The sequence below is a fragment of the Ornithorhynchus anatinus genome, chromosome 11, assembly GCF_004115215.2.
Source record: "Ornithorhynchus anatinus isolate Pmale09 chromosome 11, mOrnAna1.pri.v4, whole genome shotgun sequence".
Classification (NCBI taxonomy): Eukaryota; Metazoa; Chordata; class Mammalia; order Monotremata; family Ornithorhynchidae; genus Ornithorhynchus; species Ornithorhynchus anatinus.
This window is the reverse complement of record NC_041738.1, coordinates 1901002-1917097: the sequence shown is the minus strand read 5'-3', so window position 1 is coordinate 1917097 and position 16096 is coordinate 1901002. Positions and strand designations below refer to the sequence as shown.

Sequence of the window (16096 nt, the reverse complement as noted above, 5' to 3'; positions counted from 1 at the left end):
GGAGGATAAAATAAAATCACTGGAGGGAAAGCCCTTTGGGAAACTAAAAGCACCTTACAAATCCAAGGGATTGTTGTTGTTGTTATTATTATTATTGTTGTTATTATATCATCTCTTTCCTGAGTCACCACTGATAGCTTGTTTCCCTTCCAGCTTCCCCAGATTGGAACTCAATTTCTCCTATCTATAATGGTATCACTGGCATGACCTCTCCTCATCTGGGGGCCCGAGTCTATTAAAGGGTTAGCTGTCCTCTAGGGAACCAAGGTGGTGGCGGAGTGAGAGCACCGGAAAGGCCTTTTCGTCATTTGTCACGCACCTGCTGCCCGAGCGCTCCATGTCAACGTTTCCAGGAATTCCTGGGGACAGAAAGTCCTCCCTTGCATAATCCGGGAGCCCTGGGTCACGAAGTACAGATAGGAGAGCCACACCTCAGGATCGGCACTGCCAGACAGGTGCTCAGCTTCCACGTGCCTGGTGGGCGGCCCCACCTGCCATTAAAAATGCCTGGGGACCGAGACCTGGAAGGAGGCAGGGGAATTTCCAAATTGCCCCAACCTGCAGGGCAATGGGAAGGTGAGGGAGAGGAGAGTCCTTAGGCACCTTGACCACCAAGGGTCAGGCTGGTCGATTCAGGCTTGCTGGAGTCCAGCCAGGCCTGGGATGGCTCCATTCCCTGCCAGGGGACCCACTACTGTCTGTCCTGGGGCCTGGCCCAGCCCTGGGGCAGTTCCACGTTAGCTCTTTGGAGCTTCTCCGCCCTTTGCCAGGGCTTCCTTTAGTGTCAAAATCCCCAGGATGAACGGAAGCCTCAAATGGAGAGGGCACTGGTGGACAGACACAGGGATCGTCTCTATCTGTTGCCAAATTGTACATTCCAAGGGCTTAGTACAGTGTTCTGCACATAGTAAGCGCTCAATAAATACTATTGAATGAATGACAGCAGGAATAAAAGTCATGCCCTTGAGGAGCTTCTGATCTAGTAGAAGAGGACCAGGAGCTGGAAATGAGCTTTCTGGTTGGTAGTTGGCCCATAGGAAATTGCACTGCTCCTGGCGTTCTGTGGGAAAAGCCCTTCAAAATGGTAAGAGTCTGAGACCTTGGAGGAGGGACGGGGGTGGTCTGGGCCAGAACACGCAAGCAGCCGGAGGCAGAGCTGGGAGGGAGGCCCCAGCCCGAGTCCTGAGTGTCTACCCATGTTTCTCCTCCTGCTCAGTCGGGGAGTGAGACAAACAGAGGGTTTCCTCCATCATTTTCCCAGGGAAAAATAGGGGTGTGGAGTGGGTGATCTCTATCCCCTTTTCTCAACTTCCCAGGTTTGTAAAACTTAGATCCTGATAGTGGTAGGCCGGGGCCCTCAAAGGCTTCTCTGAAAGTTTCCAGAGACTATTCAGGGAAGCAGACTTCCCGAAACTCCGTGCGCCGAGACTCGTGCACCCCAATGATACCGGTGGCTCTGGACTTGAGGGGAAGTTCCCATGATTGATAGCATCGGGGGAACTTCCCAGGCTAGGGCGGCTGTGGTCACGACGCGGAATTGGGGAGACACTCACGAGTGTTGGAAACTTTGATGTTCATGGGCTTGGCCTCACCCTCCGCCCCTCTCACCCCTGGGCCCCTGGGGGTAGGCTGCCAGGCGGCTGCCTATTTTTCCTCAGCAGAGCCTGGAGCTGAGTGCAGAGAGAGGGATGGAGGTAGCTTTAGGCAGGCGGAGGAGGTTTGGGGGACCAGGGGCTGAGAGGAGGGGTGGCTGCCAGCCTAAGGAGGATGCCCACATTGGAGAGGATGTCAGCTAGCCGGGGGTCTTCAGGGGGGTTGGGCCTGTGATTGACATGTCTATTGGCCAACTAAAGGGAGAGGTAATCCGGCTCTGCGTCTAAGTCTCCCACCTGATTTGGGAGAGGCCACCCCAACCCTACCCCACTCAGAATCAACAGTCAATCCACCTCTCTAGGGCAGAGGGGACAGGGTTTTCAATGCAGGCCCCATCACAGAGGGGATAGGGAATCCAACACAAGATCCAGCTCTGGCCCATCCCAGAACTACCTGGAGCACTGTGGATAGGTCTGGTCCTGGTCTCCTATGAAAGAGTGGGAGAAAGGGTGGGGAAGGGCAGCCAGAATGGTCAGGGGAAAAGAGATGAAGAAAAGGGCCAGGGCTCTGGAGTGTGGAGACACCAGCTGAGAGGGGAGTTGATTGGAGTTTTCAGAGCCAGGAGGGGAATGGGCAGGGCAAACTCCTCCATCCCTCAGCACCAAGGTGATGGGCACCTTTTGGACCTGGAGGATGGTAGGTTCAGAACAAGCTAGAGCACTTCTTCTTCCAGTGGCACTGGTCGGGGGAGGGTGTGGAGACTCACCCCCTAGACTCTTAGCTCTCTCTGGGCAGGGAACATATCTACCAACTCTGTTTACTGCACTCTCCCAAGCGCTCAGTACAGTGCTCTGCACACAGTAAGTGCACAATAAATAGATTGATTTATTGATTGATTGACTGGAGCATATGAAATCTCTTCCCACAGGAAGCTAGGCAGCCAGAAATGCCAGCAGGGTCCAGAGGGACTTGATTCATGGATAAGTGTCTGTGCTGGGTCACTGCAGGAGAGAGTCAGGAGTGACAGGTGGTCTGTGCTCAGTCCCCAGAGGGTAGGTCAGGGATAGAGAGGGGAGAATTTGGGGTTTTGGATGGTCCATCCTTAAACTTACCTAATGGATGTCAATGCAGGTAGGCAACCATCACCACGGTTCCTCCAAGCCCTCTGATGGAGACAGAATCCTGGACCGGGTGGACCACTGACACGGCTATTGATACTGTGACATTCAATATCAAACAAAACCAAGAAAAAATCAAGAAACGGCCCATCCGTGTCTTAAAAATCCCAGGAACCGTGCTGCATTCCACTTTCCTTCATCCCACCTACCTCAGCTGTTAGACTTGTCTGGACTGTCTGAGCTACATGTGAAAAAAAATCTGTCTCGATTAGTGTCTTCTGCCTCAGGTTGGACCAGCACCATGAGAACCAGCCCGGCGCTAGTGTCTTCAGAGCGGAGGCTGAACCCTAAACCCAGATACCCATGCAGGGATGGAGGGGCCTTGAGTTTCGGCCCCATGCCAGAAGAGAACTGACAGTGGCCAGGCCTATTTGAGTTTCTTCCACTTGACTCACAGAAAAACTGGTTAGGTTTCCATCTCCCCCACCCAGCAGCCAGGAGCTCTCGTAGCCTGGAATTAGATCTGTCCCACTGCCAGCATGACTCCCGCCCATGAAGGTAATATCCAAGTGTGATGGCTCCTCCCTCCCGTTAAAAGGTGTCTGCCCCGGAAAGGAATCTCATACTGGCTCGGGAAGCTTGACCTGAACATCTTCGCCCCTGCGGGAGAAGCCCGGAGTCTCCCTGACTTCACAGCTGGAGAACAGTTCACCCAATACTTCTTTAAAGGAACAGGATTTCCCTGTGGACAGGGTGCTGGGCTAGGAGGCAGGAGACCTGGTGAGTCCCAATCCCACCCAACGTCCCTGTTTCCCAACTAGGCAAAGAGGAAAAGCTTCCCTGCCCCCTGGGGTTAGAACATGCTTTGAGATCTTCCAAATAATAACGATGGAATTTTTAAAGTGCCTTCCTTATGCCGAGGATTGTGCTAAATGATAACTGGATCAGGTACAGTCCCTGCCTTACCTGAATCTGAGAGACCAAGAGAGAAGGAATACGTGTATTTTATCCTCATTTTACAGATGAAGAAACTGAGGCAGAGAGAAGTTAAGTGACTCATCCAAAGTCACACAGAAGGCAAGTGGTGAAAAGGGGACAGATTCTGGGTCTCCTGACTCCCAGTCCTATATTCTTTCCACTAGACCACATTGCCTCTCTTCAGAAGAGAGGTTCATGGGAAATGTAAAGGAACCAAAACCTAAGATCCACTGGGCCTCTAGAATGGGCACTAGGCTCTCCTCCCCAGTTGTGGGGGATATGGGGTTGGGGTCTCGGGGATGACCGGCCAGCCCGCAGTTCCAGAAGAATGAGGTTTTCTTGGGGGATTCCCTCCTTGTTTCTGACCAGGTCCTCACTGCGGGCAAGGGATCTCTGCCCATGAAAGCCCCAGGAAGAGAGGTTTCTGGGAAGACTGATTCATGGCAAAAGGAAGAGATGGGGCATGAATCAGTTTTCCAGTTCTTAAATCTGGGGAAAAGGCTCTGCCGCTGACTCTATTTCCGCTCCTGACGTCTTTATTTTCCTGCCTCTAAAATGGGCCCATCACCCCAAATCCTTCCAAAGATCCGGGGTTAACCAGGGCACATCAGAAGTCTGCCAGGCACACGACGGCATATCCCCAGTTAGGATCAGAGGAATTCCAGACAGTGAAAATGAGGTTTCCTTCAAAGCCATTTCCCCATCTTTTGGTCACTTCCCACAGGGCTACCCTCTTCCCCTGGCTGTTGGTCCTCACAGGGCATTCTCTTAACCAAATAAAAGTCACTAGCCAACTTTCGGCAGTGAGAGAAACAGCAGCGGTGGCTGAGAATAAACAGCGACTTCTCTCTTTTTCCCTCAAATGTTTGGTTTGCTCCCGCGACTTCCCTCATGTGGCATGACGGGGAAACAGGCCGGTCACTGTGGGGAAATTGCGCCAGGACATTTCGACATACATTGCGACAGTGGTAGGGGGCGGAGAGGCCCAGAAGTGACAGCAGAGGGCTACTCTGCATGGAAATGTTGTTGTGTATTTCCTGCCTCCGAATACTGAATCAGATAGGTCGACTTGAGTTTGGGAAGTAGTCCATCTTTATAAGAAGGACGACAGTGGCCCAATGGTAGGTAACTCTCTGAGCCTGCAAGGGGGGATGACCATGGAATGTTGCAGAGTCTGCACCCGATGCCTGATCCCGCTTTTCCTCTTCCTTTTCTACTCAGAAACGGACGCGTTCCGGTTGACGAAGATGCAGAGCAAGAGACCGGTCTACAGGTAAGGGCGAGGCCTGCCGACGGAAGCACAAAGAGCCAGCCCACCATGCTGGTGGGGCGGGGGGTGGGGAGAGGGAGTGGCGGCAGGGGGGAGGGCAGGCAAGATGCTTAAAAGAGAGCAACCCTGCTCTCTGCCCCTTGGACAGTAGGATGTCTCGGTGGAGGGCACGGCCACTGGGTACATGGAGACAAATCTTTCTCTCTGCTCATTCAACACCATATCCTCGGCCTCGGAAGCCTCAGCCACTGCCGGGGTGTTTCTCTCACTCCCCTTTCCCGCAAAAAGCTACGGTCAGGGTTGAGGGAGCTACGTCGTTTCCCCCTCCCCCCCCCCGCCGAGACCACCAGAAATTTTCAGTGGTAGAAGAGACCGTGGTGAGGGTGGCAGGAGGTCTTATGCCGTATCTGAGGGCCAATCAAGGTGTGTAGACTGACACCGTCAATTGTTGATTTTACCTGTGACTCCAAATACCACCTCCCTCCTTCCTTGCTCTTCCTGCCTCTGCCCCGAGTCCTGCTCTCTATCCTTGTCTCTCTCTTCCAATTATGTGGCTCGGTACTTAGGGGGATGCTCTGCCTGCTAGAACAGGTAAATTCTTTAGTGGACCAGGAGGGTCAAAGGAATCCTCTGACTGTGCTGATTCTCTGAAGGGACTCTGCTGTGCCCCTGAGGAGAAACACCCCCCCCACACATCCCAACCCTTCTGGGCCTGGGGATGGGCTGGTCCAGGCTAACATGCAGCTGAGAATTTGGCTCCGGCGGGTGGGGAGAGAGGGTTAGTTTGGTGGAGGGGGTGGAGTGGGGTGTCATCCCAAGTGATGATCAGCAGACAGAGCACAGTAGGGCAGCGTTTGAGGGCGACCAAGAGGCTGGAACCATCTGCCCCTGATGACCCAACTGAGAGATTCTGTCCCTTCACCCATCAGGGCTAGAGTTAAGGCCCCCAGCAGACCTGGGGAGACACTTCAGACTCCTAGGGCTGGGCTGGCAGGGGCTCACTTCTCTCTCAGAGGAAGCCACACCAGGGGTTAGACTTACCAGCCAGAAACTTGAACTGGAGAATTTCATTTCTAGTTCCCCCTGCCCAAACCCCCGGCTAGTGGGTCCTCAGCACCATCTCCTTTTCAGGATATGGGATGTGAGCCAGAAAACCTTCTACCTCAGGAACAACCAGCTGGTGGCTGGTTACCTACAGGCCTCCAACATGGCCCTGGAAGGTGAGTTGTGGAAAGAGGGGGGAGAAGGGAAGATCTAATTTGGTGTGTGGGTTCTGTAAGGGGGAAAGGGGGCGGAGGAGGGAGCTGACACTGGAAACTCCTCCTCTTGAAACGTTTTAACGAGAGCCCTATTTCTTGCCAAATCCTCTCACCACCCAGACTGTTTGTGGCTAGTTTGGAAGTCTCTGCCAGGGACAGCTTTGAGGTCTGCAGGGGAAGTGAGACTGTGGGTCCCTATAAGAGACAGGGTGGGGGCCGGGAGAGGAGGAGGCTTTATCCTTTCCTTCGTCTTCCACTGCTCCCAGCCTGCTGGATCCCTTTGCTCTGAGCCAGAGTGCCAGGGCAGAGCTGGATAATAATGACAGTAATAATAACAACAACTGTGGTCTTTGTTAAGCGCGTACGATGTGCCAGGCACTGTACTGAGTGCTGGAGTTGAAATGAGATAATCAGGTTGGTCACGATTCTTGTCCCACAGAGAGCTCACAGTCTTAATTTCCATTTTACAGATGAGGTAAATGAGGCCCAGAGAAGTTAAGTGACTTGCCCAAGGTCATACAGCAAACAAAAGGAGGAGGCAGGATTAGAACTCAGTCCTTCTGACTTCCAGGCCCATGCTCTATCCACTAGGTCACGCTGCTTCTGAGTATTTTCAGGGGTGCCCAGAGTCAGTGTGGGAGCCGAGATGCCGAGCCCTAGTACGTACAGAGGAGTGGGAGTGGGTAGATGAAGAGCTACTTGACCATTTGGCCCAGATTAGCCAAGGCAGTCCCACACTCAGTGGTCTATCTACCCCAGGCGGTTTCAGAAAATTCACCAAAGTCCCTGAATTGGGATCTTCTGGAGCGAACTGGCCAGCCCCTCCACTCTAATTTTAGTTCCTTTTGCTCACTCTGAATCCCTGCGGGCTGGAGAGCAGGTCCAGTAGGCACTGTCAACCCGACAGCAATCTGGATTTATAATTTGGTCAGACCAGAATTACCCTCACTCTGCCTTCCCTTCTCGCCCCCCGACTCCTCAGCCGGCTGCGAGCCGACGGGATGAGGGATTGGAGAAGCAGCGTGGTTTAGCGGAAAGAGGTTGTGGGTTCTAATCCCAGCTACGCCGCTTATCAGCTGTATGACTTTAGGCAAGTCGTTTAACTTTTCTGTGCCTCAATTACCTCATCTGTAAAATGGGGATTAAGACTGTGAGCTCCATGTGGGATTACCTGATTACCCTGTATCAACCCCAGGGCTTAGAACGGTGCTTCGCACGTAGTAAGTGCTTAACAAATACCATTATTATTATTATGAGGTGGGGGGGCCCAGAGTTCAAGGTGTCATGGAGCCATGGCAGACTCCTCCAGGCTGTAGTGGCAAAATGGGCCCATGTCTCAGTTTCCCCCCATATTCGGTTACCCACAACCCTGCCATATGAGAATCCTTCCTTCCTAATATCTCAGGTAGTCTACTCCACTCTTCCTTTCCCCTGGGCCAGGGAGGGACTAGGGTTGTTAGTGCTGGGAAGGGAAAACTGAGGCAGACAGGAGTGGGGAGAAAGAGCTCACCCCCCCCCACCCCAAGACTGCTTTCCCTTCCTGCTTTCACTTGACCGACCCTCCCGATGACTGCTCTCTCCAGAGAAGATTGACGTGGTGCCCATCTCTCCATTCAACAACACCATGTTCATGGGGATCCAGGGTGGCAACCGCTGCCTGGCTTGCGTCAAGACCGGAGACCAGCCCGTGTTGCAACTGGAGGTAAGACCCCCGCGGGGCTGGAGTCTGCTTTCCTCCCTGCCTCGCTACACCTCGATCCCGGCACTACCGACCGAACAGTTGCTGCAGGCTTCACCTGTGGTGGAACCTCCCCTCACACCACCCCAGCCTCTTTGCCAACCCCAGTACCATTGATAGTATTTTCTCTCTCTCGCAGCCAACGCTGCCAGCACCAGCTTTGGCTAGTACCCCTCATCAACCACCCCCCCCCCCAAATCCCTTTTGCAGGCCTCAGGGTGGGCTGAGCTCAGTGTCAGCAACAGCCTGCGAAAATGCCCAGGCTCTGCTTAAGATAGGGGCGCAGGTGCCAACTTTTTTCTCTGAGTTCCAGGGGAGAGGATGGAACTTGGGGGTGGCAGGCAGGTGGGTCAGGAAAACCTGATTTGGCCTCCTTCCAGTCTAACTCAGAATCTCCTGGGGAAAACTTAGTTGGAAATCCAGTCCAGGCAGCAGGGGAAGTGAGGCTGTGGGTGAGAGATGGGTGAGGGCCAGGCTGGAAACTTGGGGAGGAGGAGGACGCTTAGTCCTCTTCCCCCACCCCCCCCATCAACCCAGCATGTTGGTTCCCTTGGCCTTGAGCCAGAGCTCCAGGTCAGAGGTGGATATTTTGGGGCATGTCCAGGGTTCAAGAAGAGATGGGGGAAAGAGTAACTTTGTCCCCATAGCCAGGGGCCCTATTACCATTCCCTCAGCTAGGATCGGGTGGGCGCTTCCCCATTGACCCCACAGAGCTGATGCCTGCACAGAGCCCACCTCTAGAGAATAGTAGGATGGCTTGGGCTTGTCGCAGGGTGGGGAGCATTCGTGAGCTTTACAAACTCAAGGGATCCAGCTATCTCCCTTTTCCCAATCCACCCCGCTTCAACTATCGGCCGGGTGACCCCTCTCTCATGCCTTCTCTGAGCCACCGCGTTCCTCTGTCCCACAGGAAATAAACATCGCAGACCTGGCCAAGGCCGGGGACCAAGCGAAGCGTTTCGCCTTCATCAAGTCTCACCCGGGGCCCACCTTCCGGTTCGAGTCAGCCGCCTACCCTGGCTGGTTCCTCTGCACCTCCCAGGAGGACCAGCCCGTGGGCCTCACCAGGAGGACCAGCCCGTGGGATCACGCCCAGGATCCCATCACCACCGACTTCTATTTTGAGAAGGACTAACCCCGGCTCAGCTCCTCCCCCACGCCTTGCGGCCCAGCTCCAGCTCGGGCCCAGCTCCAGCTCGGGCCCCTACTGAGCTCCGGGGTGCCCCCTCCCCAACCTGGCAAGGGCACCTCTGTCGCCGCCCCTCCGGGGCCTTAGGATTGTGGCTGAAGCTCTCTCCCTACTCCAGACTTCTCCCATTACAGGTCTCCCTCACTTCACCCTGGGCCTGTATTCCACTCAAGTGAAGCAGTGCCAAGTGAATCCCCTTGGGCACTGAAAAATGGGGTTTGGGAGATATCGTGGGCCCACATTCACCCAACTGAGCATCTAGTCTGTCAGTTTGGTGCCCACTCCTGAGCCTACTGCTCCCAGGGGGCTGGTGATGCCAGGAGGGTATACAGTGTGGCAAGGGTTTGGAAATCCCCAGAGGTAGGGCCATTTCACTGGGCTGTTCTCGGCCTTTGCTGCCATGACCGGGACCTACAGGATTTTCTCCCAATAAAACCTTGAGGTCCTTAGGACAGTGGCCACCAGTGTGAGCATCTTTCTATACTGTAAGCTCATTGTAGGCAGGGAATGAGTCTACCAACTTCATTATATTGTACTCTCCCAAGCACTTAGTAGTGCTCTGCACACTGGAAGTGCTCAATAAACACGATTGATTGATTGATCTCTCCCCCCAGGCAGGGTGCTGAGTGCAGGTGAGGTCCAGGGGATTAGAAGCAGGTCCTGGTCCAGGAGCAAGGGGGCAGGGGGAGTGGGAGACCCATTGTAGGCAGGGATTGTCTCTCTTTATTGCTGAATTGTACTTTCCAAGGGCTTAGTACAATCCTCTGCCCAAAGTAAGCGCTCAATAAATACTACTGAATGAATAAGTTCACACTCCCCTCCTCCTCTGCTCCCCGTACCTCACTTTGGCCGGCCCGCCAAACAGGGAAAGGACCTCCTCTCTGCTGGTCTAGGAAAGGAAATAGTCTGAAAAGGTATCCATCAAGGGTCTGGCTTTTCATGCAGAAATATCATCTTGGAGTGGACCTGAGAGCTGAAGGGAGACAGTCCAATCCCCTATTTCCTGGGCAGGGTTACCTCAGGTCACCCCAGATAGGTGGAACTCTGCCCTCTCTTCACAGAGCTCCAGGAAAGAGGGCTTCTCCTCATCACCCGGACATAGGTGAGGAATTTGCCTTGGGCTTATAACTTCCAAACAGCAGGTTGGGTCTGTTTCTTCTTATTCCACCTTTGGTGGAGTTAAAAATATCTCTGAGTGATCACCCTTCTTAGACTAGGAGAGAGCTGTTGAGTCTCCCACTCCCAGACTCCTCATCTTCAACACTAGTACAGGTTCCCCTCACTTTAATAATAATAATGATGGTATTTGTTAAGCTCTTACTATGTGCAGAGTACTGTTCTAAGCACTGGGGTAGATTCAGGGTAATCAGATTGTCCCATGTGGGGCTCACATTTTTTAATCCCAGTTTTACAGATGAGGTAACTGAGGCACAGAGAAGTTGTGACTTGCCCAAGGTCACACAGCAGACAAGTGGCGGAGCTGGGATTAGAACCCATGACCTCTGACTCCCAAGCCCATGCTCTTTCCACTAAGCCACGCTGCTTCTCTAGACTTCTTTAGACATCTCTAGACTTCAGGTGACTCCATGGAGCATGATGATAATAATAATAATAATAATAATAATAATAACAATAATACTAAAGTGCTTACTATGTGCCAAGCACTGTTCTAAATACTGGGTTAGATACGAGTTAGATTGGACATAGTCCCTGTCCCATATAGAGCTCACAGTCTTAATCCCCATTTTACAGATGAGGCAACTGAGGCACTGAGAAGTGAAGTGACTTGCCCCAAAGTCACACAACAGACAAGTGGCAGAACCAGGATTATTATTATTAGTAGTAGTAATAGTAATAATTGTATTATTTTTAAGTGTTTTCTATGTGCCAGGCAGTGTTCTAAGGGCTGGGGTGGATACAAGCAAATCAGATTGGACACAGTCCCTGTCTCACCTGCGGCTCACAGTCTCAATCCCCATTTTACAGATGACATAACTGAGGCCCAGAGAAGCAAAGTGACTCACCCAAGGTCACATCTCAGACAAGTGGCGAAGCCGGGATTAGAACCTGGGTCCTTCTGACTCCCAGGCCCGGGCTCTATCCACTAGGCTGTGCTGCTTCTGCATTCTCGGTCTGTGCAGGCCACAGCTCAGAGCGGATTTTTGTGGGCCCAATTTGACAGGGCCCGTGGGAGTCTCCACCCACACAAGCAGCTGGGCAGACAGCGGGGTTGTTCTGCTCTGTCAGACCAGAGGTCAGGAGTCCGGCCCACACCCACTGGGGCCTGCTGCCATCGGGGGACATGGTAGTCCAGGTGGAGAGCTGCCGCCGTTCAAATCCTTCCTGGGCTGGAGCCGGGGCGACGGAGGAGACCCGGTAGTGTGGGGGCGGGGTAGCCTCTCTTCTAAGCGGTGACCCCAAAGATCGGGAGTAAGGGGAGAGGTGAGGGGACTCACGCTGCCGCCACCTCTGCACATGAGTTCTTGTTTGAGGCCACCCAGGACTTGCTCTCGCTCACTGGCCACTTTCCTGCCCACTGGCTCAAGTTCGTGAGCCCTTCCTTCAGGTTACCCTGCCTGCAGTGCATTCCACCAGCCCAGAAAGCCAAGATCCATCTAACCGTGCACTCCCCCCTCCAGCTCAATTCCATGTGTCATGGAACAGGCCTTGGGTCTGATCCTTGCCTGGGACCCTCCTCTCTACACTCTTCCAACCCGGAAGGGGCCGGCTCATCCCCCTCCTTTGCTTCTGATAACTTTAACCAGTTTTCAAGCCATGATTCCTTCCTCCCTGGGATTATTCAGACTCGGTGTGAAGCTAGTCAGGGGCCTGCGGAAAATCTAAACGGGCTAGGTCCAGTGGCTTCCTCACCAGCCCTGATGTCTCTCTTCTGCAGTCTTGCATCTCCTCTTGCCTTCAGGACATCTCTACTTGGATGTCCCTCTGATGCCTAAGACTAAACATGTCCAAAACAGAACTTCTCATCTTCCCACCCAAACTCTGTTCTCCTCCTGTCTTTCCTACCATTGGAGGCAATAACTCTATCCTCCCTATCTCACAAGCCCATAAACTTGGTATTATCCTCGACTAATCTCTCTTATTTAAGCCACATACGTATTCTTTCTTCACAGCGTCGCTAAAATCCTCCCATTCCTCTCCATCTAAACTGTCAATACAGTGATCCAAGCACTTACCCTATCCCACCTTCATTCCTGCATCAGCCCCCTTGCCGACGACCTCCCCGCCTCCCATCTTTCCCCACACCAGGCTATATACTTCACACTGCTGCACCAATCATTTTTCTAAAAAAATGTTCAATCCACTTCTCTCCACTATTCAAGACCCTCCAGTGGTGCCCATCTACCCCAGCGTCAAACGGAAACCCCTTACCGTCGGCTCTAATCCGCTTGCCACTTCCTACCCTACCTCTCTGATCTCCTATTACAGCACAGCCTGCACATTTCACTCCTCTAGCACCAGTTTGCTCACTGTGCCTCGATTTAATCTCTCATCACTGACCCCTTTCCCACATCCTCCCTCTGGCCTGGAACTCCCTCCCCTTCCGTATATTCCAGACCGCCACTCTCCCCACCTTCAAAGCCTTATGAAAATCATATCTTTTCCAAGAAGCATTGCCAGATTAATTTCTCTTTTCCCCTCCTCCCTCTCCTTTCTGTATTGCCTAGGCTATTGGACTTGTACCCTGTAAGTGCTTGATATTCACCCCACCCTCAGCCCCAAAGTATTTATGAACAAGCCCATAATTTATTTTAATTTCTGGTTTCCCCGCTAGTCCATAAGCTCCTTTTGGGCAGGGAGCGTATCTACCAATTCTGTTGTATTGTACCCTCCTAAATATAGTGCTCTGCATACAGTAAGCGCTCAATAGATACATTAATTGAATGATTAATTAACTGAGGGACGGAGACAGGGGGCACCCAGCTGAGCTCTTGGGCTCGGGCACAGGCCAGAGGCTCTGAAGGGCTCTCCATGCTCACTGTGTATTGCTGTACTGTACTCTCCCAAGCACTTAGTACAGTGCTCTGCACAGAGTAAGTGTCAGTAAATGAAATTGAATGAATGAAAGATAGGGGTGAGAGAAGAAGCAAAAAGCATCAGGTTGCAAACTGGGGCTGAAGGCTGCGGTGGGGTCCAGGGAGGGGAGAGGGTGTCCACCGTCAGGGTCCTGCATAATGAGCAGCTCCTCAGGTGGGGAAGGAGAGAGGCAGTTGTCCAGCAGTGACCATCCCAGCGCCAGCCCTGCCTGGGTGCTATCTTCAGCCCACTGAGGCTCTCCGGGGAGAGAGTAGGCCCGCCGTGTGACACGCCCCAGCCCGGACTCAGCTGATGACGGTGGCAGTCAAACCAGTCGGGCAACTCCAGCTGTTCTCCTCCTTCACCCCTCCCCCGGGGATCTGGCCGGGGGTTCTTGGAAACAGGGTCTCCGGGAGCGGGCTGTCCCCACAGCCCCCGCTCCGCACCCTTGGGGTCTTCTCCTGCGGCTCAAGGCTGGGAGTGAAGACCAGTGCCAAGGCTCAGAGAAGAGGGGGAGGAGTGCCAGGCTGAACCCGCCAGGGGCCAGCCCCCTGCCCAGGACCCTGGGTGCCTGGAGCAGTAGGGAGCGCAGGATCACTGTAGTCAGGAGGCTGCACCAAGCGGGGACACCCTGGAGGCCCCCGCCATCCCTGGGCCCCTACCCAGGAAATGAATGGAGGGAGCTGTCATGGCTGCCGTTCAACGAGCCGTGCCGGTCCGGGACTGGAGTACGGTGAACGGACCAGGAGCTGGGTGAGTTGTGCCTGGGGCAGGGAAGCGGTAGGGGCCCAGAAGTCCCCTCCCTGCACTGTCCCTGACCTCCCTGGGGAGGGGCACTGGGGGTGCTGACATAGGCATGGGGAATTCGTGGGCTTGGGGAAACTTAAGGAAGAGCTGTTCCCGATGTGTTCTGAACCAGTATCTGTCCCACGTGCCCAGCAGAAGAGGGGAATCACCCTCTCTGTGGCACATGGAGGTGAACTGAGGCACAGGGCATGGAGTCACTTTGCCACAGCTCTTCATTCATTCATTCAATACTATTTATTGAGAGCTTACTATGTGCAGAGCACTATACTAAGCGCTTGGAATATACAATTCGGCAACAGATAGAGACAATCCCTGCCCAATGACGAGCTCACAGTCTAATCGGGGGAGACGGACAAAAACAAGACAACATAATCATGATAAATAGAATCACTTGAGGCTGAGTCTCTCAGACTCCTGTCATATAGACTGCCTCTGGCCACCTCGCTGTCTTGCTCTCTTGGCTGCCACGAGGGGTGGAGGAGAGGGTAATATTTCATCGGGAGGACGGCGGGGTGGCCAGATCTCCTCCGGCACCGAGGGTCCCTCGGAGTCTGAGCCCACCCATGACCTGCAGATCACAGGCTCAGGGTGGCTCAAATCCTGAGATTCACAGGGGCTGAGCCGGAGGTCCGGTGAGGGCCATTTTAATATAACGGCAGCATTTATTAAGCATTTACTATGTACCTAGTCCTGGGGTAGATACAAGGCAGTCAGAACAGACCGAGTCCCTGACCCACACTCTAAGAGGGACACAGAGCAGGTCCCTCATCCCCATTTTGCAGATGAGGAAATGGAGGCCCCGAGACAGGAAGTGACTTGACCGAGGTCACACAACAGACCAGTAGCAGAGCTGGGACTAGAGTCTTGCCTCCTGACTCTCAGACCCACACTCTTAAACTCAGTCCTATTGCCTCTCTGTTCCCCAAGTTGGGGCTGTCAGATGCCGGGGCCAAAGGCACTCACATGCAAACCGAGGCATCCTCCTGAGACAGCTATTGACCCCCTGCGTGGGGACTGCGGTGGTCTCTTTCATAGCCTTAAGTTGAATGCATTAGCCCTCCTTGCCCGGGGATGGGGCACCCTGGAGGCTCTGGGCCCTCCTAGTTCCGTGGCACATGACGGGCAAATGTCAATTCTTTCCACTTTCCCTCATCTCCTCAGCGAAATGGATGGCAGGGGGATCTGGGCTCATGTGACTCCTGTGGGTGGCTTCCTCAATCAACCATTAGTATTTATTGAGATCCTACTGCAGACTGAGAGCTGAGCTGGGGGTCTACTGCTCGCTGAGCACTGTACTGGGGCCCTGATTGCTAAACACTGGATTTGCTGTCTACTGGGTACAGAGCACTGTTCTGAGTGTCTACTGAGTCCTGAGCACTGGACTGGGCATCGATTGTGTGCTGAGCATTGCACCAGGCACTTGGAGGGCGGGGGTGTAAAAAATAAATGGTAAGGTCTCTGCCCTCAAGGAACTTACAATCCAACAGAGGAGATGTGCAGATTCAAATGATTTCATTCATTCCTTCATTCAATCGTATTTATTGAGTGCTTACTGTGTGCCGAGCACCATACTAAGTGCTTGGGAAGTATAATAAATTACAGATAGGTACATAAGTGCTGTGGGTGGGTGAATGAAGGGAGCAATTGAGGGCAAAGCAGAAGGGAGAGGGAGAGGAGGAAAGGAGGGCTTAGTCAGGAAAGGCCTCTTGGATGGAAGTGTGCCTTCAATAAGGCTTTGCTCAGCTGCCTTTGACACTGTCGTTCACCCCCTTCTCCTGAAACATTATCCAACCTCAGTTTCCCGGACACTCTCCACTCCTGCTTCGCCTCCGATTTACTGTTATTGGGAGGGAGGGAAGAAGAACGGAATTTAGGTAGAGGAAGATGGATGGGGAATAAGAAATAGATGAAAAGGTAAAGTATATAGATCATGATATGTGCATAAGGGCTAAGATGGCTGTTCATATTTAGATGCCTGCAGCTGATGGGATGACATGAGCTGGGTCTGGCAAGGTGAAGTCCAATCAGGGAAGGCTTCCTAGAGGAGACAGACTCTCTGGGAGAGGGAACTTGCTTCTGGATGCAGCAGCTTGAGAGTGGGGATCTTTG

The 16096-nt window shown here is 53.2% G+C and overlaps 1 protein-coding gene across 2 annotated transcripts; it reads left to right on the top strand.

Moving 5' to 3' along the window:
• The first annotated feature begins 4647 nt into the window (after positions 1-4647).
• Positions 4648-9602, top strand: LOC100092684 (interleukin-1 receptor antagonist protein). 2 transcript variants are annotated; one of them, XM_007656757.3, is made up of 5 exons: positions 4648-4810; positions 4911-4962; positions 6091-6179; positions 7802-7920; positions 8867-9602. In XM_007656757.3, exons 2-5 carry the CDS (start codon positions 4937-4939, stop codon positions 9089-9091), a joined length of 459 nt encoding a protein of 152 aa, XP_007654947.1. In that variant the 5' UTR covers positions 4648-4810; positions 4911-4936; the 3' UTR covers positions 9092-9602. The 2 variants fall into 2 exon arrangements, with proteins under 2 accessions (XP_007654947.1, XP_028930404.2); XM_029074571.2 differs by lacking the exon at positions 4648-4810 and having other exon boundaries at positions 4842-4962.
• The last annotated feature ends 6494 nt before the right edge of the window (positions 9603-16096 follow it).

What these genes read in the sequence shown, in the direction of transcription:
- LOC100092684 (XM_029074571.2), top strand. Translation starts at nt 4,847, where the DNA reads ATGGAATGTTGCAGAGTCTGCACCCGATGCCTGATCCCGCTTTTCCTC. An exon ending in CTCCAACATGGCCCTGGAAG is followed by an intron (nt 6,180 to 7,801) that starts GTGAGTTGTGGA and finishes TGCTCTCTCCAG; the next exon opens with AGAAGATTGACGTGGTGCCC. An exon ending in AGCCCGTGTTGCAACTGGAG is followed by an intron (nt 7,921 to 8,866) that starts GTAAGACCCCCG and finishes TCTGTCCCACAG; the next exon opens with GAAATAAACATCGCAGACCT.